The 26,295-nt window shown below is 41.7% G+C and overlaps 2 protein-coding genes across 3 annotated transcripts; one reads left to right on the forward strand and one right to left on the reverse strand.

Annotated features, from left to right (window-relative positions):
- Positions 1–2,677: 2,677 nt before the first annotated feature.
- On the reverse strand, positions 2,678–4,037 carry fancf (FA complementation group F). Its single transcript, XM_053426948.1, has one exon. It carries the CDS (start codon positions 4,004–4,006, stop codon positions 2,996–2,998), a length of 1,011 nt encoding a protein of 336 aa, XP_053282923.1. The 5' UTR covers positions 4,007–4,037; the 3' UTR covers positions 2,678–2,995.
- Positions 4,038–5,307: 1,270 nt separating this feature from the next.
- LOC128444448 (growth arrest-specific protein 2) lies at positions 5,308–26,253 on the forward strand. 2 transcript variants are annotated; one of them, XM_053426946.1, is made up of 8 exons: positions 5,308–5,577; positions 9,970–10,131; positions 13,157–13,287; positions 17,486–17,633; positions 18,824–18,887; positions 19,384–19,600; positions 19,682–19,789; positions 24,671–26,253. In XM_053426946.1, the coding sequence occupies exons 2-8, from the start codon at positions 9,987–9,989 to the stop codon at positions 24,878–24,880; spliced, it is 1,023 nt and encodes a 340-aa protein (XP_053282921.1). In that variant the 5' UTR covers positions 5,308–5,577; positions 9,970–9,986; the 3' UTR covers positions 24,881–26,253. The 2 variants fall into 2 exon arrangements, with proteins under 2 accessions (XP_053282921.1, XP_053282922.1); XM_053426947.1 differs by having other exon boundaries at positions 5,310–5,577; positions 17,492–17,633.
- Positions 26,254–26,295: the final 42 nt, after the last annotated feature.

Genomic DNA, 26,295 nt, shown 5'->3' on the forward strand with positions numbered 1-26,295 from the left:
TTGTTTTCCACATGAGGGTAAATTGATTACATAAAGCATTGTCTTTTAGAGATGCATACAGAGATCGACTGAATGGCTGGTTATTTTCTCAATTACTGAATTCAATTAATCAATGAATCCTTTGGTCTGGAACAAACCAGAAAATGCTCATAACAGTTTCCTAGAATCCACAGTTAAGTATTCAAGTGTTGTTTTATGAAAAACTTTGAGATATTCAATTTATGTTACAATAAAGAAGAGTTCACATTTTAAAGCTTTAAATAATTATGTCAATTTTTCTTACTAAACTACCTCAGTAATTATTAATCCTCACTTATCATTCCAGCTCTACTTTCTTTTATTCTTATTAGTATAATCGATCTGCGCCAAATGCAGCAATGTTTCTGCAGCCACAGAATCTCTGAGTGTCTGACATCATGGGATGTAAAAGGAAATGAATAATCTTTTTCTCTCAAGCTTCTCCCACACTTGCTCTGTACAGACAAAACAAATCTCACATTACAGCCATCTTTTCCTTCCAGTCTCACTGCAACAAACAAAATTAAATGTCGCTGCCCGGCTCTGAGTGCATGTCTGATGAGGGTGGATGCTGCTGCATCCTCAGCGTGGGGACACAGGTGTGCAGAGGGGCCCTCCTGCGTCTGTGATCCGTCACCGAGGCCAGACGAGGGCCGGGCTGGATCGGCTTATAGGCACGTGCCGAGGGAGGGCTCTGCTCCCCCCCCCTCACCCCCACCTCCCTTCCCCTCGCCGCTCCTCCTCCCCCACCCCTCTGAGGACTCCCTTTTCACACCACCAGATGGGGGCTGGATCTGAGTTTTAATGAACGCTATCCTTCAGGAGCCTGTAGACGCTGCAGAGCAGCAGTCGCCCTCAGCACATCTCACTGTGGTTTGTTGCATTATTACATTGGAAATAATGAAAAAAAGTCAGGGAGATGTTAGAGGAGCTAATACAGTATTTTGTATTTCTACAAGGACATAAATGCCTCACAATGGATTCTTACTACAACACTAAATACACTGTTCAGGACACGAACATGTCTACGTCTTGTAACGCAGCCTCTAATTTAGTGTAGACAGTTTAACACGGTTGAATTGACTAGTTTTCTAGATATTAAGAGGGTGTGTCAACCTCCTGCTGCTTGAAGGGACACAATAACACAACCCTGTAATTTAACCGGGAGGTTAAGAGCAGAGGGCCGCACTGAATACAATGGGTATTTACTTCATCATTAGCTGTCACACAAGAGGTAGGTATTTATCGAATGAAGTAAATACGGGTGTAGCGCTACATCACGTTGCTGCTCTTGTTTTTGTTGCCTCTCATTTGGAGGCAGACGTCTGGATCATCACATGACTGCATCGCATCACCCGCTCTGCCATGTGTGAGGCTGTGAAGAGAAGGTGATGAACACAAAATCTAAAATAAAGAAATCTGTGAAAGACTAAATGAAGATGTGCTGCTTGGTATCACGGGTTCTCATTAGTTTGTTGAATAAAAATACAATTTCAAGTTCAAATAAAAAAAAAAAAACACTTTCAGTTTCTTCTCACATTCTTGAATTCTCCAATCAAATCTGATAAAAACCTGATGAAAATGTGAAAGATATGAATTTGCATGTATTTATGACACAGGAGCAGGTGGGATCCCTTTAATCACAGTTGGTTTCCATCCAGCTTGCTGCATATGTTCTTCATCGGTTGGAAATAAATTGGTTGTGTACAGGCGGCCCCTTGCTCAGTGACCCTTGTCTGTCTCTACGTGAATTGCTTTCATGGTGTGTTAAATGAGCTGTGGCCGTGTTGGTGTTTCCCATCGCACAGGCGGCGGCTGGGGCTCTAATCCGCTGTCTGCCAGAGTTACGTCACACACACACACACACACACACACCGGCTATTGTGGAGGGTGTGATTGAAGACGCCTGATTTGACTAATTGATCCCTCGCCACAGTGGAGCTCCGACGCACGGGCCACAGCCTGAGTTGTGTGAATTGGCAGTCGAGTCACATGACTGGCATTAATCCAATCAAAATTGTTGACATCCAGATCGAGAGGTGAAAGACGATAGTAGCAGAAGGTGTGAGGGGCTGAGAATGATTTTAGGTGTGGGCAGGAAAGGGTAAAATGGAATACACAGTCTTTGCTTTCTTATTGACATTTTGACAGCCTCTCTCCATAGATCCGCACAATTTTCAGTCTGACGTCTGCACACTGTGAAAACCACAAGCACAATGGTTTTGAAACCACACATCTATAATCATTCAATTATTGGACGGTAAGGTGGGATTCATGATGTAGCCTTGAACCTCCAGAGAGCAATTTAACAAGTGCCAACTCCCCGCCTGACAAGTGCTCTCAATGAAATTCAGTCAGGTCACGTGCTGCTGCTGCTGCTGATTACAAGCAGCACGTGATGCTACCATCTGTCCAACTCTACTGAACAAATGTCCGATTGTATTGACTCAAAATAAGTTACTTTGATTATCACCAGGCTCATGGCTTAAATTTCACAGCAGGAGCATTAATGCCAAGTGCTTTCAGACCTGCAAAGATTTGCAAATGTGAGGATTTTTGCTATTTTTTCCATTATGTAAATGTATCCAATATGTTGTCCTTATGTTTCTGTGTATGTTTGTGTATAATTATATGATGCAATAAAAAAAGGTGACATGAATAATTCAATTAAACGGTATAAAAATACCAAAACTGTCCAACACAGGGATAGGTCCCGATTGTATGGTTTCGATAAGAACGCTAATATGACACCTGAGCTTCAATACTGTTAACAGAATTATACTTAAACACAGAAACTTTACCAAAGACATAAAGACTTGAAGTCAGGAAGAAAGTGGATCCTTTGATGACAGCGTTCAATAATCAGGGCTTTTTCAACACGCTGAGGTTTAATACCAAGCATCAGGATATAAGTAGACGTAAACATTTAATTGTATTTGAGGATCTTTTACAGCTCTTAAACCCTCACGTCTGACAGTCACTTGTGTAACTCCGACAGGAGGTCTCCCCACACACTCAGACCTCTGACATCAAAGTCTCCGTCAGAAATCTTTAAAGCATTTAACTCTTTCTCTACATCGTCCCTCAGAGAGGGACACGTCTCAAACAAGGCCTGAAAGTGCTCGGTCAGTTTCTGAAAGGACGCTGGGGGGTTTGTTCTGCTCTGAACCCATTCCCCATCACCTATGCTGTACTCCATTTCAGAGGCCCATTTTTTTAGCACATCACGGTAGGCGTCTCTAAATTTCAGGTGTTCTTTGACCAGGTCCATAAGACGTGCGGTGGGCAGAGCAGAACACGTGCGCTCTAGCGTGCTGGGTTGTTTTTTCAGTAGCCAGTCCAGGAGGACTTCATGTGAGGCCGTTTCTGAGTTTGTCCTTGTCAGCAGAGCTGCAGCGATGACCAGACAGAAGTGTTCTGCTGCTGCTCCTTCACATCCCCGGAGGACTGAGTCTAAAAAGTGCTCTGCCCTGCCATGTGTGATCAGGGCACCCAGCCTCTCCATCAGCAGCCCCCCCTGCACCTCAGCATCAGCCCCCACAGCTGAGGGGGGAGTGAGAGGACTCAGGACCTTACACGCAGACTTGCACTGAATGATGCGGCTGCAGAGGCCGGACACATCCACACAGCCGCTGTCTGCAGGAGCGTTACTGTCAAAGAGCAGCTTCATGATGGAGATGGGCAGCTTGGGGTTGTTCAGCAGCCCGATGAGCAGGTGGTGCTGGCACCGGGACAGGTCGGGGAAGGACACCTCGGTGGATCCGGGGAACGCCGCTCTCAGACGTCCATTGGTGAGCTGGAGCTGCTCCTCCATGGCTCCTCTGACCGCGGGGTTGTTGTGAAACCTGGAGAAGAGGTGTTCGCAGTACCGGGCCCAGTCAAACGCACTGGACAGGCTGTGGTCATCCCACTGGTCCACCGCTCCGCTGTGCGCCGCCACCGCCAGCAGCTCCACCGAGCTCGACAGGTTTCTAAGAGCCGACTCCATGTGGCGCTCTCCGCCTTCACGGCTCAGCCCCCGGACAGACACGGGACACGGTGGAGGACAGACACGGGACACGGTGGAGGACAGACACGATACAGAGAACCTGTCCAGTGCCGCCAGGAAGCTAACATAACTAACTTAGCTAACAAACTGTGGCTAACGTTGAACACGTGTCGGTGAACAGCTGTGGTCCCACTCAGTATGGATAGGACCCATTTAGAAACATCACCAGATGAGAATACACAGAACGAACCACGTGACGATTCTAGAGGGAACTCACTTATTTTTCTCCTTTTCTCTCCCGCTGCTGTTTTGAGTTAACTCCGCCACTGCGCATGCGTCGTAGGTGCAAAAAGCTTGGCTCAACTGACTCCTTCAAAATAAAAGCTAATGAGTAACTGCACAACAGTTATGAAACTAAACTGTTTATGCTTCTTTATGGTTATATAATATTTTTGTTTTAAATACCCTAGAAATAAATGTGTAGACACGTATCTAACTTATATTACAGATTGTATCTAACTTATATAATATAATATGTTTAACTTATTCTTATAGAACGTGTCCAACTTAATCGTATATTATGTATCTCACATATAATAATAATAATAATAATAATAATAATAATAACTTATTATTATAGAATGTATCTAACCTATATAATATAATTCATCTAATCTAGTAGAATGTATTTAACTTATTCTTATAGAATGTGTCCAACTTATTTATTATAGACTGTATCCATTATTATTATAGAATGTATCTGACTTATTATAGAATGTATCTAACACATTATAGAATGTTTCAAAGTTATTATCATAAAATGTATCCTATTTGTATCATATAATTATCTAACTTACATTATAGTCTGTGTCAAACATATATTAAAGAAAGTATAACTTATTATCATAGACTGTATCTTATTTGTATTATATAATATATCCACCTGCAGTAAACCAAACGAAGCACAATAACCTAAATTAGAGAATAAACATTATTTTTAATCATAGAATGTTTCCCCACTAATTATTATATAACTACACGACGGTGTGATTCAACCCCAGTAATCCCAGTAAATATAAATTTACAAGATTTAACACAGGTCAGATATATGGGATCAAATAACGTGTGCGCACATTTAAAAACAAGGAAGAAATCAATGAAATCAATGTGACTTGACTTTCTCGAACTGATCTGCTTATTTCAATCCAGAAATGTCACATTAGGAAAGGGAGACGAGGGGAGGGAGGCAGTGCTGGAGAAAACCTCCCTGCCATCAGCAGCGTGTACACACATACATCTACGTGTGTAGGCGTGTGCATGTGTGTGTGTGTGCGCGAAGTCAGACCCTCGTGCACGCGCGCGGTTAGAGAGAGACCTCCCCGGTCCACAGTGGCTCAGTGTTTTGGAGAGTAACCTGTGGGTCGATGCACCGCAGCGAGGAGCATGAACACAAGGATCCTGCAGCTCAGAGGACCAGAGAGAGAGAAAGGGAGAGAGAAGGGGAGAGAGAGAGAGAGAGAGAGAGCGAGAGAGAGAGAGGAAGGTGCACACCAGCGAGCTGAACCCTCAGGGTGAGCACACACACACGCACTCACAAACAAACACACACACACACAAACACAAACAAACACACACACACACACACTTACAAACACACGCACACACATAAACACAAACATATGAAGCATTTTGTCGACTCACGACACGACTTGGCTGCTTTCTTATACTGACAAATTAATACCAGACGTATATGCATGTTCTGGATTAGTGCTCTGGGTGCAACTTGTACTAAAACAAACATTGAAAAAAATGTCTTCTGAATAATGTCATCTTCTGTTGGGGCTCAATGTTGTTTCTTCTTGCAATAAACTTGTTGCAATAAACTTGTATTTGAATTCTTCTAAGATTAATTCAAGGTATCTGTATAACTATCCACTCTGGGGTCTTCTCTTCAGTTGCAGCTCCGTCATTTCATTGGTTTTTAATTAGTGTGTGCCTGCATGGCTGGATCTCAGTCATAACTCATCAGACATCCAGCCCCTTGATCCTATTTCCAGAATGCTGACATGTCTGTTGTGGTTGTTTTCATGTTGTGGCAGTTGTAAAAAGAGGAGACAGCTTTGAAACATGGTATTGCAGTGGTAAATGGAAATGTAATGCTGAGTGGTTTAAGGGGCAGATGCAACGCAGTCCAAAAGCAAGTTATCACACAAGTAGGTCTCAATACCTGTGTGTTCTCAAAATGCTGAATGTCTACCACACAGGGATCTTTAATTTGTGGCTTGAGGCAACTTTTTTACATTGTAAAATAATTAAATCTAAATTAAATCAGTATCACAGTTGAGTATTTATTGAAACGTGTGGCATGAGATTGTGTATGTATGAACAAGCATTGTGTTGTACGACAATATTTTATGTTTTTTGAAAGAGACGTTGGTTCAGCTGCTGTTACCTGAACGCAACACTCACTGACATAACACACAGAAGTTATCTGCAGTACAGAAACTCTATAAGTTGTCTTGTTTAAGTGGACAAATCAGGCTCCAGATCAGTTTACTGTCGTGCAGGAGGAAGGCATGAAGGTCTGTGAGGGTTAGCAGGACAGACCCACTCTTGTTGTTTTTCTAATTGATGCGATCCAGCAGTCAAAATTCCCACCCGTGTGCCTTTCCTGGAGGGATCTGCAGCCGACTGTGCCATGTTGTGACTGCATGCTGAAGTCATGAGGCCTCTCGGACTGAGATCATATATATTTATATATGGATATCCCTGAGCGAGGAGGGTTATCTGTTCCTGATTTCAATGTCATCCTCTTAAGTCAACTTTTGGAAATAACAGAAGTGGAAGAGGCAGCAAGTTCAGCAGAACAAGCCAGAGCGCTGGTGCTGTTTATGGGCTGAAGTTGAAGAGGTCAGGCTACAGTGTGGTGCTAGGAACCGAGTATGTTTAATAACAGCTGGTTGTTTCTTTTAAGGCTCGTCCCTGGGAAAAATGTGGGGGAATCCCGGCAGGATGTTCATGGTGCAGAAGAATACTTTCCAACTATAGATTCAAGTTTACATAAAGAACGATTTTCAAGTCCGTATACTTGAGTCATATGAGCAGAAAAAAATATGACGTTTATGTAAGATATATATTAAAACAAATAAATTCAAATGCTTGTTGGTCAAAAATGTTCCATTTCCAGATGCTCCGGGACAATTGTACAGCTTGAGAAGTCCAAGATATTTCCCAACCCACAAAGGAGTCATTTATCTGAAAAAATTCAAAACATGGATACACATGTTTTTCATTAGACAGTGACTCTTTAAAATATGCAGTATATTAAAAACAGAGTTAAAACAGATAAAATACATTAACATCTTCATTGGGCTGGTAAAAAAGATGAATTTGCAATGCACCCCATCGACACACATGTCAAACACCATTGTTTTATTTCACACACAACACCAATGTGGGTATCTTATGAATGGGTCTCGTACTTGGAGACATGTCTGTCAGCCTGCACCACAGCGGACGTGGGAATGTTGCACCTGTGTGCGACTGCTGAGCTCCAGAGATTAGTGTTTGTACACAATCAGCAGCTCTTGTCTTCAGGAAAAAAGGACAACCTTGGTCGGACATCAACGTCCTGATGTCCAGCGTTGCACCGCGGTGTGATTTGGTAGCTGCCGACTCCGGTTGGACCTTGAAATGTTTCACTGCCTTAAAGGTCAGATTCCTTGCATTGTGTTACACTGCCTCGGTATTCAGAAGACATTTTCAGACATCTCACTGTGAACTAATTGTTCATGGCAGCTTTGCTTCCTCGTTGGAATAAGCTCCCCTTGTCATTTGCATCAAATGTTGCTATTTGCCTAGGTGGAGTAAGATGTTCCTGCTTGTTTCCAGGTTACAGATAACATTGTTTCAATGCACCCACAAAATATAGCTAACATACAGGATGACTGCCACCACCAGTCATATCATCCATCTGTCATCTCTTGTAAGTAATTTTTTGAACTAAAAGAGTTAAGGATCTGCTCCATCAATAACCATAAAAGCCCCACATGTACAGAAAATCTGATTTTGAACATTGGCCTTCATTGGCCTTCATTTTCAAAATAAAGTCCCCTACAAACATGCCAATGGAAGTCTTTAGTAAAAATAGTCCTCAGTCCTTATGATGCAAACCATTGACTTTGTCACTCCTCTCTGCACCACCAATCTGAACATATCAGTTTGTAGAGACACAGTAATCACAGCACAGACGTTTCTAAACTGTGACTGTTAGCTACCGAGCAGTTGATGTGTGTTGCTGCTTCGCTCAGGTCTTACATCTGGAGACCAGTTGTTTTTTCAGTCGCTCCCTGGTCCCAGATTAATGGAGTGACACTGGACTGAGATGAGAAGGGACCTGCTCATGCAGGGCAACACTTGGCGTGCTGTAGCGTGATATAGGAAAAGACTGTGAGGAACGTCTCATTTACTCAATGACTTCATTTTACAGGCAGTAAGTAGCTGTTAAATGTTGCTCTTAATATTAATATCAGTCTGTGCACCAGCTCTATAACCTAAGGGCTGCTGCAGTGTTGCATGAATTAGACTTTTATGATAGTCTGTGTCATATAGGAAGCAGGGTAATCTGAAGGAGCTCTTTGTTTGTGTGCGGCGTTTGTTGAATGAGAGTCCTGATGGCTTCCATCAAAGCTTTCTCTTGTCTCTGTGCTGTCAGGGTCCATGAAAAAGCCTTATATCACCAGCTGGACTGTAAACCACACCGGGATTTGGCCGAAAGAACAAATGCACTCACAACTCTCTTCACTTATATTCATGTGATCCTCCTCTTCTGCTGTTGAGAATAAAGGGCCTGAATGTCAGTTGTTATTGGAGAAAGTTGTCATGTTGATTCATTTAGAGCATTAATTATAGTAGAGAGTAGAAATACTAGTGTGAATTTAGAAAAAGCAGAGCTACATTACCTCAAAGTATCAAATGCTAACTAATTGTGCAGTAATGTCAGTGCTGTTTGATTCAGCTTTTCCATCATACATCATAATAGTTTAGTTTTTACCGATGCATCACTGTTTATGTTGTTGGTAGTTTAATTTGTTACACTGCATCGTATTAATGAGCAGGTTATAGGTTGTGTACGATCTGAGTGTGTAAAGTAACAAGTGGGTGTAGCTGTCGAGTTAATGTAGTGAAGTTAAAAGTACAACGTGTACTCCAGAAATATATTGGAGTAGGACACTGGAAGAGCGCAAACCTCTGACAAGGCTAATGCCCCATCAAGCCATCATCATTTACCCTGGCCTGGTAACATCTATGCTGATGATTACACCTCTGCAGGAAGTCACAAGTGTTTCCTTTATGTACATATATCAAGATTATTCATATGGTCCCTGCAGTTCCGTGTAGGGGTCTGGAAAAACGCGCCTATGAGAAGAGACAAAGGGAAGAAAAGAAAAAAAGATCCTGGATCCTCTATTTATCCGGATCCTCTCCAAAATGTGATGGGTTCTTCCTTGCGTCATGCCCCACCCATCTACACAGGTCAGCTGCAGTAGGTGTTTGCATAATCCTGAAACGCACAAACAAAGGCAGAAGAAAACATGAGCTCCCTGCCAGAGGTAGCTTGGGAAAATTAGACAAATGATATACAGTGTCTCTGTGTACACAACTACACTCTGTGTTTGAATGTTTGTTTAGACAGCAAGTTGATACTTACACATTACAACATTTATTTCTTGCTATACTTGAGAGATCATTGAATGGGTGACTCTGAATTACAACGTTACTGAGTTGTATGCGAGATACGGGAAAAAGAAAGGAGAAAAAAAACACGACATAAGGACATACTGATGAACAATTAAATGAAATAAAAATAAACCCTGTTTGATATTGATATTTACAAGATGTTATCGTTGAAGGTTTACACTTTGCCACTGCCTCAGACTCTGTGTCTCCCTCTTCTTCCTCAGGCTGTCTGTAGGGAACCATGTGCAGCTCCCTGAGCCCCAAACATCCCATCGGCCCCGGCCTTACGGACATGCAGCAGTACCACCAGTGGCTGGCCAGTCGACATGAAGCCAGCCTGCTGCCCATGAAGGAGGACCTGGCCCTGTGGCTCAGTGATATCCTCGGTAAGTGACGCTCACTGTAGCACAGAGATCAAGAGATGTTAATATAATATAATATTGTGGCAAGACAAGGAAAGGCAGAGACGCAGGTACTGTTTACTGTGGTTTATTCAGTAGCAAGTAAGAACTGGCACATGTTCCCCATACGGGAAGTATATATAGCTACAGCCTCTAACATTACCCATCAACCGACTGGGTGAGAGGACACACCCCTGAGTGCACGCCACAATATAACATAATCAAATTATTACTCTTTAGCCAAGAGGCTGAAATGTTAACTGTTGGTACATGTTGCAGTTACACACAGTCAGTAAGAGTTAAAGAAATCCAATAATAATTCATATTTTGCATTATTTTTGCATTAGTATCTCTCATAGCAACAACATTTTAAGTAATTTAACTTTGCAGGCGTTGTTGCTAATTTATTCCGTACCCCTTCTTATAACCTGACATGAAAAATCCTGCACATTTCCTTATCTTTAACAGTGATTGAACTGGTATTGCTGATACAAACACCTCCGCAGGGACTTGGAATCAATCTGAACCTCATTACAAACTATTTTAAAGCACCAGAATGTGTGAATCCATGTCCACACACTCTCCCATGGATTTGCCTTAATTGAATAATGGGGATCATTAACAGCTCTTGAAAGCTGCACAGTCAGTGGTGGAGAATAGGCAGAGGAGGGAGCATCAGCAGAAGATTTGTGTAAGGTTGTTTTTGTGTAATATATTTGCCTGTGTAGTGCATTTATTCAAAAGTGGAGTCACACAACAATTGTATGACACAGTCTGCGGATGTAATCTGAATCTGGTGACTCCTGTTAAACCCTTGGGCAGGTATGAAGACGGTTAAGTTTTCGCACAATACTATTGCCTGTTCTAAACCGGCCTGCTTGGAAAAGGCTATTTGCTTGGTCTCTGGAAATGCTGGTTGTTGTTTTCTTTCTGAAACTTTAAAAGCGACATGCAGGGATTGAGCTGAATGCTTGATTCTGACGCTTTGCCAGTTCAGTGTAGCTTGACGCAGTCTGCAGGACCCCGAACTGGAGATTCAGTTGCCATTGCCAATGTTGTGAACGCGCTGTTGTTGTGATCGAGTCCCATCCACCGCTGATACAGAGCGCAGGTCGGCTTTTTATTCAAAGTTGATCAAGATTAACTGTATCGGGTGTCCAAGTTGCACCAAACTTGACACCGCACTTCCTTGGACTTTTAACATGAGTCCAGACAAGTGTCGTTCAGAAAAACTGTTCTCAAGATATTTGAGTCACATACAGACAGATTTCTAAAATTAGAAGATAGAAAATTCTATTGAAAATGACTGCGAATAGAAAAATCCCTTTGAGAAATCACAACTTTAAGGCATCCACCCTGTAACGGGAGAAATACATCGCTTCATTTAGAGGGATAGTTCACTGAAAAATGAAAATTCACTCATCCACTCACCACTATGCCTATGGAGGGGTGGGTGAAGTGTTTGAGTCCACAAAACTCTTTTGGAATCTCAGGGGTAAACAGTGTTGCAGCCAAGAGTAATGAAACAACAGAAAAAATACATAACAAGACTCAATACTGCTTGTGTGGTCTCATCCAAGTGTCAGATAAACTATCCCTTTGAGGACTTAACAAAAAGGTTCTAAGGCAAAACTGGTATATAGAACCATTGCTCTAAAGCAGCACAGACCCACTAGTATCCACTCGAATCCTACCAGCAGACTATTACGATGTAAGAATTAAACGATTTCGCACTGTTTTTCCGAGAGAAGATTTATTTTAAGATTTATCAAAAACTGTTTGGACTTTATGAGGAGTGGTACTCTACTCCCTCATTTATGAGTTTTTTCTCTTTTCTTTTTGTGCCTGTGTTTCAAATTGCTCACCTCGTAACTGGGAGTTATTAACCATGCTGCAGACTGTGTGTACGCTCCAGCGGGCATTTGTCAAACTGACACTAAGCCAATTAAGTCCCTGAGACGGATTCCTGTCTATTTGCGAACAACGTAACACAACTTCATTATCTTCCCTGTTATCTCTGGCAGTCGAGTGTGTGTTTGCACTGGAACCAGATGAGCTGGAAACCTGTGGTCTGCTGTGGTGAGGGATCAAGGGTGTGGAGGCTTCAGAGAGGAGAAGCAGTGAACACAACCAGCGTTGATATGCAGATGAGGGTTTACAGTTTCAGATGGGAGGAGCGTCCTGGTGTAAGGATGAGTCTGCTGATTGAGTGGGAGGTGGAATTCTGAATATACCGATGAGTCATTGTTGTTAAGCAGCGAGTTTGAAGAGACTCAGTGATTCATAGGAGTGAGTATATAAATTTAAATATTTCCCTGAGAGCCCTCTGGAATATATTTCCCTCCAACAGAAAAGCGAGGGAGAGTATGAGCGTATAAGACGAGAGCTCACTGAGTATTTCTCAAGATTTCAATCTCTCTCTCTCTTTTTTTCTGGGCTCATTTACAACATTTGGAACTCATTATATGTCGAACCCCAAGACCCCTCCTCCTATAAGAAACTGAAAAGGGATGAAAAAAAAAAAATCTCTCCGGTTTCTTTCCACAGACACCCCCCTGCCACCACCTCCTATTTCACAGTGATCTAACTAAGGAAGAATGGTCCTCTGGAAGTCAGTCAACTGGACACCACATGTTGATCACCAATCTATCTGTGCAACTCTGCAGTATAATGATGCATTACTAAGTATGAGCAGACGCTAACTTTTCATATGTATGTATGACTGGCACCTCATGGTGTTTTCCCAGAAAATCCCCCCTAGATTCCCCTGAATCTTCTTATAAAAGTTGAACACTTGGTCTCTGAAGAGCTGCCCGAACCCTGCAGCGTTAGCCAAGCTCAATCAGCGGTTTGAGAGAGTCAACAACATTGAGTCAGGTTCAGCTTCAATCGGGAAACAGGCTGGAGATTCGATTTTATTTCCTTATACAGTATATATTTTTCACATGAGCACTTTTATGATGAATTCATGGAGCTGGTCTCTGCTTTCTTTATGTGTTTCCCTGGTCAGGTCTGGAAATCACCGCCGAGAGCTTCATGGATCGCTTAGACAATGGCTTCCTGTTGTGCCAGCTGGCTGGGACACTGCAGGAGAAGTTCAGGCAAAGCAACGGAGACCCGCCTGCCCTTGGCAACACAAAGGTACAGAGAAACCTGAGCACTACAGTAGTCTGGCTTGATAACAGACACAGTGAAATGTGAAAAGTGATGTGCTGAAGACAAATCTGGGCCGAAAGTGTTCAGGGACTTTCAGCTTGAATGATTTGACAAAAAATTGTTTCAGAGCAGGGAAACATCATTAAGACGGAATTGAAATGTTCGATCAGACTGCGACTTTATCATCAAGAAATCCATCTTACTAAATCCAGTGAAATCCAGACTAAGTAACACAGTTTCTGTGAATGCTGTTAACTCAAATCCCTACTTCGAATCCTTTTTCATGTTGTGGTATAAAAAGTATTGGTACCAGACAGCTTGAAGGCAGCAGCACTGAAGTTTAATTGACGATCACTGGGACCATATCAGTCGTTTCCTTAATCAGAGCAATAAAAGCTCCTGTATACTCGTCCCAAAGAAATGTCAGTATCATAACCTCTCGATGAAAATTTAAAATGGTCTTCTGCATTTGTTTTCCACCCTCTGTGCTACGTTGGTTTCGTCAGCTCAGCAGCAGCCGTGATTCCCCACTTTGCTTGGACCTCCACAATTTTATAAAGCAGCGCTCAAAGGTGGGATGGGGGATGGGGGCCTGCAGCCTTCAGCGGGGCAAAAAAAGAAAAAAGTGAGCCTGGCAAGGACACACTAACTGATGGGGCCCCACATCCCCTGTGAGATTTGGCAGAACCACGTTGAACGTTGATTTCTTTTGAGGCTTGAGTGAGGGTTTATTGAATTGGGGAAGATTAAAGGATAACTTTGCACGTGGTTATCTGTCATTTTACCCGAGCAATCAGGGAAAATGTGTATTTTACATGGTCAGTGCTCAAGAAAACAAATAATAATGCAAATCTTTAGATCGTATCAATTTCAGGGCTCCTGCGAGTCAATTTTGGGGTCGACAGTTTCCTCGAGGACTTGTGTTCAAATGTTTTTATATATATTTTCAAGTCTTGGATGCATGCTGTTGAGAGCATTTGGACAAACCTGAATTGTGTTAACATTTTTCACAGGCCTCAAGAGTGAAATGTGGCTCTATGAGAATTAAGAAATAAAAAGAGAATGTTTTAAAGGTAGGGTTGGTAAGTGGTTTCTGAGATACTTTTAATCTTATTTGCTGAAATTTTCTCCTCATCCCAATAGCCATCAATAAATAACGTTTTCTTACTAAAAGCCAGTGTCGGTGGCCCACGCAGGACAGTAATAAACACGACCAATCATTTCATTGGAAAAGTTGGCTACTAGCAGTTGTCAGGCTGCGCACAAGGACTGAGGGGAGGAGGTGGGATGTGTTGGTTGCTTATTTTCAATGTGTAGCTGGCTCTAGCTCTTCCAGGATTACCAACCTGAGCTTTAACCTTTGTCAATGTGACAAAGTCCATTATCTTGTAAACATGAACATTTGTTGGATTGTTTTAGCATCTGCTGTTGGTAGTCAAACTGAAGTAAAAGTATAAATAAATGGACAAAAATCGACTCAAGTAAACGCACCAAATTATCTTTTCTTTAGTAAAGTAAGTACTTGTTTTTAAATATTCCTAAAGTATTTGAAGTAAAAGTACTTGCTGAGTGTAGTCTTTTCCCTACTGCAATGATCTATAACCTCATTATGGTTTTCTCGGTGGTGACGTCTGCTGCAGAAGGCGGGGTCTAATGTTACCTGCCTGCTCTGATTGGATCAGTGGATCGATTCCCCTCTTTTTATTATAAAAAAGCAATATGAAGATGTAACTCAATATTTTTAGAGAAGTAGAAAGTACAGATATTTGCCATTTTATGTAATGGTTTAAGTGAAAAGTACCTGAAAATAAATCTACTCGGGTAAAGTATAGATCCATGATAAATGTACTAAAGTACAGTAACAAAGTAAGTTAGTTACATGTACACACTGAGCTGGTGTCTGATGATGGGATGCTCAGTGAGATGGATGAGGTCGTGTTTCTTTTCAAATGGAGGAAAAGAAGCCAAAAACTCTTCTTTTCTGTTCTATGAGAGCTGTTGATGTTTGCACAGAGGCATGACTGCGCTGATGACATCGGGTCTCCTGATCTCAGTGTGAGCGCAGCAGCACAGATGTGAGGAAATACTTGAGGTCAACGGCCGTGGGACGTCAGAGGAGCTACTGAAATAGAGGAGCCTATTGATCCCGGAGGCCAATAGAGAGCAGAAGGAGGCCTGAGACACAACTCAGGTTTTAAAATCAAACAAAAGCTACGTTATGATGTTTTATTGAATTTTAGATTTATTGCCCTTTGTTCTTGTTGTAGCATATAAGGCCTGATATGCTGTCACCCATCTTATGACATGTCAAGGTTTATGATTCAAGACAAAAAGCTGTTCCTTTATCAGCTCATCTCGGCCCTCGCTGGCTGCAGTTGTCGACTGTTACACCACTTTAGAGAACACTTCCATGTGCGCTCAAGTCCCAGTCTAAGTTGATGTGGTGTGTGCGGTGGGACTGAGGGATCGCAGCAGAGAGAAACGATATATCACACTTTGTAGATGTCGTCTCTCACACATCTTCCACCGTGTTTACATCAATCAATATCAACTGCAGATGAATGAAGCTGTCAGATGTCTGCCATGTGCCAACTTCAATACAACTCTCTCGTCAGCTGTTATGATTTATTACCATATTGTTAACATTTAAAGCATCATTGCACTTTTTCACTTTCAGGCAGAGAGTTGGATGAGAAGAATGACACCAGTCCCAACATATTGCTTCAGCTAGTGGCTGATTATCCCACTTGGCAGGTCTATTGTTAGTGGGCCAGGGCAGCGCAGTCCAAACTTTTGTGCGATTTGGACATGGGAGATATTCAATATTGATAAAAAATTGATTTAACAAATGACCAGAGCTCTTTATCCATCAGTGGGGGGTCCGGCAGTGTGTCAATCTGTGGACCAAGTTGAACACGTCTTTTTTTATGTCCTCAGATAAACTACAGCAGGGTCTGCAACTGCATCAAACAGCGGGTCTAAATCGCTGCCAGATCATTTTAATGATTTGATTATTTTTATTTCACCATATCAATCTGACACAGACATTCAGGGCTCACGAGTGCTAAAGTTCCATCAGCACTTTTTTGCTGCAATGCTTTATGTTTAGCTAAACTACTGAGGTTTTGGTTTGGATTGTTGTGAGATTTTGAATTTATGAAAAATATTGATTTCAAAATCTGCACTGGAGATAAACCAGGTAGGATGAACACAAAGTAATCTAACTTCACTCTGCACAAAGACTGTTTATAAAAAAAACTCCAGCAAACAAACAATAAAAAGTGATAGTATGCTGTAGAACTTTTTCAGGAGAACTCACTAATGACAAGGAACAATTCCGAAGTAGCTCCTCAGCAGAAACAAAGAGAACAGTCCAGGCAGTTTTAGAATGGGTCCTGCACTAGTGGTTATAAAACCTACATATATGTTCCAACGCTATTTTTATAGTGTAATTACAGCAGTAGAGGTGTTGAGAATTTGTCAGGTATAGATCATCAATAAGGTTTATAATCTTCCTCCTCTTCCTTGTTCTTATTCCTAGTCCCCGTCCTTTTAAACATGGTGTCGTCCAAAGGTTCGAGAACCTCCTGTGCCAGTTTCAGACATGGAGAGTTGCAGATAATTCAATGAGGAACCACAGAAATGATAACATGTCCTTATGATTGTTAGAGATTATTTCTCCTGGAAGGCAAAGTATAATTCAACCACAGAAAGGATACCAGGAAAAAAAAAAGAAGTCAAAAGTCGAGCCTGGAAAAGAAAAGAAAAATACCCTGAAAAGCCTTCATATTTCCAGCATGAGCTCATTGCACCTTTCTCTTAGCACAGGCGCACATATCCTGTATAAAACCACAGGAAGGAGCATAAATCTCTGCGAGCAGACCGTGTGGGGGCAGAAACCCATAAGCTTGTCATTTGATCCCAAATCACAGAAGGCCTGGTAAAGTAGCCGGGGGTTTTCTAAACCGCCATCTCCCATATTGATCTATATGAAAAGTGGTCCTTGATCCTGAAGTGAAACCAGAGCCTCAGCAGATGGAGAGGAAATCAGTGTAGATAGAGAGTTTGTGGATCAGTGTTATGATGGAAACGGACGGACCTTTGTCAAACACAATGTTGGAGGATACTCTCCATCCCATAGATTCATTTTTGAGGGTTAATAATCGATTAACCTTTATTTCAGCCACAGAGTATCCCCAATCGGAGGATACCATGCCGGCAGAGTGCCCCCTCTGGCTCTTTCTTTGCACGGGACAACACAGCTAACTTCCTGGCCTGGTGTCGTCAGGTTGGAGTTGGTGAAACGTGTCTGTTTGAGTCAGAGGATTTAGGTGAGTCTGCTTCTTTTTCTTCCATAAACATCAAAACACCAGAAAATCAGTGTGTAGGACAAACAACATCCATATACAGACTTTAACTGTCCGTCTTTGGCTGTCAGTGGCACTGCCAGGCCATCGGACTCAGATTTCTACCTCCAGCGAAAGGCTCGATTGTGCAGGTGCAGTATTGAACGGGTTGAACTGTTTCACTCCCTGTTGTGACTCAGAGGACTCACATCTCCAGGCCCTGCCTCGGCTCCTTCTGTTAATTTGACTCACAAGGACAGCGGGCTGCTGGGAGCTCAAGCTGGTGATGAGGACAAGCGGGTTTTGAAAATTGCGACCATGCACAAAATGTCTGGAGCAAAACAAAGGGAGCGCACACAGAGGGAAGGCTGTGAGTTAGTGGGGAAAGTAGGCCAACGCTATGCAAATGTTTTCCTCATCTCATGGGCCTTGTTGCTCTCTTCCTCATTCAGGCTCTGGGTTTGTTATCTGTCTCTCTATTGAAAGGATTTCTCAAATTGCTGAAATGTGTTTGCAGTTATGTCTGGACTGAAAAATCCCCTGTACAGTTTGTGACCCTGCCCGCACCTGAAATACCTGAAATATTCAATTCCTGACTAATGCCTGGTCGACCATCTCTTAGAAATTTAAACTATGTAAATCATCTTCTAAGGCCAAATTACACACAGCAAGCTCCGAACACTGGTCCTGCAAATGCAGGGGACGTGTAATTCTAATAAAAAATGTTGTGAAAACACTTGTTTTCAGCAACAGCTGACATCATCCTTCTTTCTTTTTCTCTCTCTCTTTTTCTTACCACCTTTCTTTCTCTGGATGGATTTATCAGTTCAGCAGTAGATGTAACAACACCAGGTTTGCTATCATGCATGGTGTGGTGTCTCACATGTGTCATACATCCCGTGTCCACTTTCACTGTGTGGTCCAATAGTCAGTGACGTGTAGATATGCACCTCAAGTCCATGTGTACATCCCAGGTTTGATCAATGCAAATATGATTTTGGGTCAACAGGATTACACAGGAGAGGAACACTTGAATGCATGAAGTTTATAAGTTTACATCTTTGTCTTTTTCATCACACACACTCTCACTCTCATTTATCGCCTTATGACAGATATCATCCAATGTCTTTATAATTATTAAAAACCTAATGCTGAAACTTTATCTCTTGTTGCAGTTCTTCACAGGCAGCCACGGGAGGTGTGCCTCTGTCTTTTAGAGTTGGGGCGGATATCATCACGGTATTTGTCTTTACTTATTTCAGTTTATCCATGAATCCCTCATGCTTTGTTAGATCATTATCACCGCACCAAGGAGATCACGTTTTCACCCCTGTCCGTTATTAGATGAAACTTGCTGGAAAGCTGCAGTATGGATCAGGGGAGAATCAAATAAATGTTGGTGCAGATCTGAATTAGGGACGAATCCAGGAACTCTTTTTTATTCACATTCTAGCATTTTTGGACATTTCCTTGATTTCTCAGATAATAATTCATGTATCTTGATTAAAAAAATCAGGCATGTTTGGGGGACTGATATTTATGAGTGTGTGGATTTAGTGAAACTTGATTGAATTGAATGAAGGAGACTGTTTATTCAAATTGAAGTCAGATCAAGTGAATTTAAATGTGGTTTCATAAGGGGCCTTGTCAGAGGTATGCGCTCCACTGAATGCAATCCTGGTTAGAATGTTGTATTATACCAAATTTATGGATGCTTCTTGTTCCCTTGGTGCAGGTACAATGTGGAGCCTCCAGGCCTCATACAACTTGAGAGAGAGATTGAGCAAGAAGAGAAAGCACCTCTACCTCCTCCATCGCCTTCATCTCCAGCTCAGCCCCTCCCTCCATCTCCCGCCTCCTCTCCTTCCCCTTCTCCTTCTCCCTCTGCCTCCCCGACTCCTCCCAAAGTGACGTCCAGCAAGAAAAGCACAGGGAAGCTGTTGGATGATGCTGTAAGTCACCTCTTGTTTTGCTTTGTTTTTAATCTCACAGGGGAAACATCTGTGACGAGGTTGTCTTTGTGTGTGTTACAGGTAAGAAGTATCGCTAATGACCCCCCCTGCAGGTGTCCGAATAAATTCTGTGTAGACAGACAGTCGCAGGGTCGATACCGTGTTGGGGAGAAGATGCTTTTCATCCGAGTGAGTATTTCATAAGATCCCTCTATGATATGACTTCAGGTTTAGATATATTCAGAACCAGGAAAAATTGGGTTTATGGACCATTTGGTTTAGTATTTAAAGGCATTTATCTCATAAAACTTACACCACAATGGAAACATATCAAATGTAATAAAGATTTTACATACGGAAAAGTATCAACTGTATAATGCACTTGCAGTTTGAATGTAAAAGTGCCCATTCAGAAAATGGTCCAAGTGCTATCGATTAACATGTAAGCTGCCTTTTATTGTCTCTGAGACTAAAGTGGTAATAAATCTGTGTATGTTTTTGTTCATTAGTTTGTATAAAATCACATAAAAATGAAATATAAAGAGACATTTAAAATATATAAACACACAAGGGAATTCTTACAATCAGAAAATATGTGCCGACAGAGAGAGCCAAACAGCCAAATGTCTGGAGTTTCCTCTCATCATATATCTTCATCACCATAACTATAACAGCACATTTCAGAAAGAAAAATAACTGTGCTCATCTGTTGAAGTTCAGATCCCAGGTTTTAGAACTCAGCAGTGAGGAATTTCCGAACACAGTTATTATAAAATCCCTCTGGTGATGAGTTTGCAGAGTTAGGGGGAGCTGAATTCCAGATTACGTGAGCCCCATTAGAAATGTTAAATTGGGCGTTTGAAGTTGCTACAGGCCGAAGCTGATGAATGTTCTGCTTACTGTTGTGAATGGTGTCAAGTGTACTGTCATAATTATCAGAGACAAAAGGAGGAGTGTTAGTGAAATAACAATAAATACAGTGAACAACATGACGATTATTCACGGGGAAAACACAGTACACAGAGTACTCAGATTCTATGTTTTTAAATGGTGACTGAGTATATTTAGTAACTGAATATGTGCTCTTTTTGAGGTAGTTTTATGCTAGATGTGCTGTGCTCTCTTTATGCTCTATTTATGACCTGAAAGATATACAGAAGATATAGATATAATTTACACACAATTCTTTTTATCGGCATTAAAAATATGTTACGACAATTGAAACAGTTGAGAGAAGCTCCAGCAAAACAAAATGTAAATCTCTGTTATTGGTCAGTTATCATTCACACTCATATTCATGGTCCGTTTAGAGTCTCTGATCGACTGATCCCATGTCTGCAAGTCTTTGGACTGTTGGAGGAAGCTGGATCACTCAGATAAACCAAACACAGGCACACAGAAGAGTGGGAGAACATGCAAACTATTTGACATTGACATACTTAATGAGTATTATTTTTAAGCTTCAGGTACTTTTTGCATATAATACCACTGTCTCCTGTGGAGGACTTTAAATTCTCCACCTAAACATTATGTCACATTCTAACTGGTCTTTAGATGACTCTGGATAATGTTTCCACCAGTGTACCTAATGTTGTGTTTTTTAGGTTATAGACCAACTATGCACCACCTTAGTGCTGCGTCACAATTGTATACAGCGCAACTGCAAATGCAGTATAAGTGCACTCATATGATCACCAAAAACTTGCCAGTATCTGTCCTGCAAATATATTTTAGAGCACAACACAGGGACTTAGGAAATCTTCAGTTTGAGTTTATATGTTTTTTCATCTCATTTCATCCATTCTATTAGTTTTCAAATCGGTTTAGGGCCGACAACAAAGAGATCTCACACTGCAGTGCCAACTCCTCTCCATTCACACAGCATATGGCAGTAAGTTGACACTTGGGGCCGGCACTGCAATGAATCATCCATTGTGTCTGGAGAGCCGCGTCTTTGCTGTGAGGTCTCATTTACTGGTAATGGTATGCCGACAATGTCCATCTTCAGCCAAACATAATGTGGCTGACTGGCCATAAAAGTAAAGCAGAGGCCTCACATTTCCATATGATGCGATGACCAAGTTATTACTCGTTAAATATATTTTGCTAAGTAATAATCCGCACAACACTGGCTGCTGCGATCCCATCGTATAATCACACTGAATCTACCAGCCCAGGAAACGTTACCCGACTTGGGTGTGGAGGGAGAGAGAAAGAGATATAAATGGCGGCTAACACAGATTAGAGATGTAGCATCGGCCCCCTTGGGATCCTGGTTACTTGGCAACCCGCAACCAGTTTTCACACCTCAAAGAATGTGAATTGATTCTTGCTGACGGTATGTTTAGGATGTGTCGACGTGCAAAACTGAGTTTACTCTTGGCTGTCCTCTGCTGTCAGCACTTTATATTACAACTACTGATGTTAAACCTCAACCAAATCCAATTTCTACTAGTGTAAGGTATGGATGAATAAAGCTGCTCTCAAATATTTGTGACAAAAATAAGAATCTAATTCATAACATTATTATTTGTAGTCGTGTGGGTTTAAATAATTGCATGCTGTAAGTGTTCATTGTGTTGCTGAGCAACCAAGGAACCAAGTGGTGAGAAGCTCACAGTGCAGCCTGTCAGACGTCCACTTTAAAGGGATTTAAACCCTCATTTCAGATCACAACACATAACACAACCCCCTGACATGAACTTTAAACCAAATAAATTCGGTGTAGAGAGACAGTCACAGGGTCGATACTGTGTTTAGGGAGAAGATTCTCTTTATCAGGCTGAATATTGTATAACATCACCGTGTAATATGGCTTCATGTTTACATGTATTCAGGATCAGCTGTTAGGACATTTTGCGCAATAATGGGAGAGTATTCACATTCTATACCTTATAAAACGTAATGAAACATAATGGAAACACTATTAATACACAAGTTAATATAAAAACTTATTTGTGAATTTTACACAATGAAAGTATTAAAGGTATAATGTACTTGCAGCTCAAATGTAAAAGTGCACAAGAGAAAAGTGGTAATAAATATGTGTACTTGTTTTTGTTCATTAATTTGTATAAAATCACACACAAAATAAATTATAAAGAGACATCAATCATTTAACACAACTCATACAATCAGAAATCTCCACAGGCAGAGCCAAAAGTCTGGATTGTCCTCATATCATATATTTTAATCACAGCTACATATTACAGGAGAAAAATGTCTGTGTTCATTTGTGCAATGAGACATTTCCAAACATCATTACAAAATCTGAATTCCAGATCATGTGAAACGTAATACAACACACAGACACAACCTTGAACTTCCCTCCCGAGAAAACAAAAAGAGAGACGAGAGCAACAGAGGACAGATTCCTATAGCACAGACAGACGTGCAAACGATGTCACAGACTTACACAAGAGTTACATGAGTATCACCACGTGTGCATTAGTCACAGTTACAGTATGTGAGATACGTCATTTGCTCAAGCCGAAAGCGAGAGTTAAACCTCTGTCCCTCTGCCTCTGAGTGTGAACTCTTCACTGAGAAGATCCTCTAATTAAAATTCCTCTGATAGTTTTACCCCCACCCTCCAGTAACTGTTTCCACTGAATCGGCATGAATACACAAAGACCAGTCACTGGCGAGGACAACAGCGGCATGCAGCACATGTGAGACTCTACCTCACAATAATCTGTACAGCATGACCTTCTCAGCTCCGGGAATAAATGAGGTGGTTGTACCTCCAACAAGGGGCGAGAGTATCCTCGCAGTGTTTGTGAGAAGTGCTGTCGCAGCTCAGCCCCGGGCCCCAATCCCTGCTCTGGGTTACTGAGGAGAGGAAAGGCCCTGGTTAGGGTCTTGCCCCGAAAGCAGTGCGATAGAAACCACTCGGCACCATTACACAGGTCCATTAAAACCACAGTCACAAAGCCTGAAGGCCTGGCGCTGGTGATTGGAAGCGGTGCCCCGCCACTGCCCTCTAGATTGATTCTTTTTAGAGGCTTATAAATGCTGCATGTCATGGAGCTGCAGGGCAGGAAGCCTCATATCGGGCCAGACTGAGGTGACGGACTCACGAGGCAGTTTACCCTTTTTATCAAACGATTTAGTCTGGAAATTGGTCTGAATCATGATCCTCCTGATTGTGCTGTTAAGGACAAATATAACGACTTGGAGACCTTTATAGTGACCTGCTTTCTCTGGCGTTCAGTAAACAAGCTTGTGTTAGTAGAGAGGTAATGATGTCTTAATGAGGAAAGGGGCGATAGGGCTCCATGGTGAGTCAGACATGTTTTATGTGTGCAGCCTCTGGGGAATGCAAGTGTCTGAGCCACCAATATACCAGAGCCTTTCATTTCTTCTTCTCTTTATCATAATGGCTGACGTTGCCATGGTAGCCAACCTTGAGAATGTGCCCTGGTGCGGCAGGTGTCATCATCTGGAAGCAAACGTTGAAGATTGAATGATGGACAAAAAAAATACAGCTTATAATTCTGTGGTTAAGCAGAGGATAATGTTTTCAGGTTTGGATGAAACATATTTCCTCTGTCCCTGCCACCACTTTGGTTCAGATGAAATATCATGTACATTTGAATTATCTCATATATTACTGTTTGGACGATCATGACATATTGTGGAGGTTCATTTTATGATTAAATACCTGCATAACTATAGTGATATTCAAGATTCAGCTGTATTTTTGATCAGTGCTATATATACAGATTTTAGCTGGTGAACTTTATAACAGTATACCAAGCACCTTAGTCATATTTGTAATTCCAGAAATCAAACAGTGACACGTTACTTATCAATCTTGTGTTCCCCAGTAGCCTGCTCATCAAGGCATTAGGCTGGTAGGAGATTTTAGAACGCTTCCCTCCAGGGACATAGTCCAGTCCGAGGCCTCATCAAAGCCGTGCTTAACTCCTCATTCGAATTCAACCCACTGTGTCAATCAGGGAAATGACATTAGTCCTGCAGAGGGGAGAGCTCAGCGCCCCGCTCAAAGCTCTCCTTTGACACACAGCGACATCAGAGGAGATGCCCTAATCCTGTTTCTCTCTGCAGATGCTGCACAACAAGCATGTGATGGTGCGTGTGGGCGGAGGCTGGGAGACCTTTGAGAGCTACCTGCTGAAGCACGACCCGTGCCGCATGCTCCAGTTCTCCCGGGTGGAGGGCAAGATGTCTCCTGTCAGCAGCAAGTCCCCTAACATCAAGGACCTGACCCCCGACAGCTACCTGGTGGTGGCAGCCCACTACCGCAGCAAAAAGTGAGGACATGAGACAGATAAAAGAGCCATTGATAAAAGAGCACAGAAGACAACTTCTCTCTGTTGTGTCCTCCACACTTTAATGGACATGGATGTCTAACAAATGTCTGGTTTTATAAAAGTTCAGTGGCTATAGACATTCATGGAAACCTCACTGGTGTAACAGTGATGCTTTGTTTTTTATGAAAAAAAAAAAGAGGCACATGGAAGTTTTTGATCACATAAAGGCTGCAGTCATACAAGGAGGTTTCATTAAATTTTACGTAATTGTAAAATTAAAGCTTTTGAATTTTTTTTTTTATCGTTTCAACTGGGTACAAATAACTGTACAAATTTTGTTGTGATGTTTATCAATCTCTAATCGTATTTTAAGCAATATACAGTTATACTTTTTCTAGGTACGATTTTTGCAGATTTTAGTGCACATGCTCTTATTTGAATGCAGAAGGCCTGTGGTACCTGTCTGTATTATATATATATATATCGAAAACATACATTTTCTGAATAAAGCTGAGTAAGTTGTGGGGGTTCCAGGGTCTTCAGGAAGCTAGTTCTCCTTGGAGACCTGGAGTGGATTCCAACACCAAGGCATTGTTTTTCATGTTTTCTTTTTGACTTTATCTGATATTTCTGTCCTAAATGCATTAACAGTACATTGAAAATATAAATAGTTCTAGTAGATGCCACACTCAACTGAACTTGCATCGTCCATGGAACTCTTCCAGGCCAAAGTCATGTGATGAACCAAATATTTACGTGGCAGTCTACTGTGTAGTATTTGTGTAGAACAACATGTCTCTCCTTCAAACCAATTGCCAGCCATAAAATGTAGTAGCTTTTACCCTCTCATGTCACGAGGCTGTCTCAGTGTCTCAATGCTTCACTTGTTTACATCCTTGATGACTATTCTATGCAATGCAATTTTATACAACTGTCATTTTATTATAGATAATTGTTAGAGTAGCTCCTGTTTTATATAATTTCTATAGTGAGAACATGGACAATCACCTGCACTAGTTGCAGTATGTAGTTTAACAGAACCTTGTTTTTTTGTGATATAACATGTACATTATTTGAGGATCTACAGTTCTTGGGTTTGTACTGCTATTGGCCTCTAGAGGCAGTGCAATCGCTGAAATCAGAGGAGGAATCGGTTTCCGAGGTTTAGATTTTTGCAGTGATGAGACTTAATTCTCGATGTGATCATATTCAATCGGTTCATTTGTCAAACTTCTTCTTTGAAATGTAATGAGGGACTGTCAGAGAGGTCAGTGGCTGTGCAGTGTAACTCACAGACGTGTATGTGCAGTAAATAAGACCAGTTTCTGTTCTCAGATGTACATTTTCAATAAACTCTCAAAACTTGAATCTTAAAAAGGTTGAAGTATCTTTTGATGATATTCAAAGCACGACTGGGTC

Source organism: Pleuronectes platessa, chromosome 7, assembly GCF_947347685.1.
Source record: "Pleuronectes platessa chromosome 7, fPlePla1.1, whole genome shotgun sequence".
NCBI lineage: Eukaryota > Metazoa > Chordata > Actinopteri > Pleuronectiformes > Pleuronectidae > Pleuronectes > Pleuronectes platessa.

Coding starts and splice junctions, on each gene's coding strand:
- fancf (XM_053426948.1), bottom strand. CDS start 4,006: ATGGAGTCGGCTCTTAGAAACCTGTCGAGCTCGGTGGAGCTGCTGGCG.
- LOC128444448 (XM_053426946.1), top strand. CDS start 9,987: ATGTGCAGCTCCCTGAGCCCCAAACATCCCATCGGCCCCGGCCTTACG. Junction 10,132..13,156: donor GTGGCTCAGTGATATCCTCG/GTAAGTGACGCT, acceptor TTCCCTGGTCAG/GTCTGGAAATCACCGCCGAG. Junction 17,634..18,823: donor GTTTGAGTCAGAGGATTTAG/GTGAGTCTGCTT, acceptor CTCTTGTTGCAG/TTCTTCACAGGCAGCCACGG.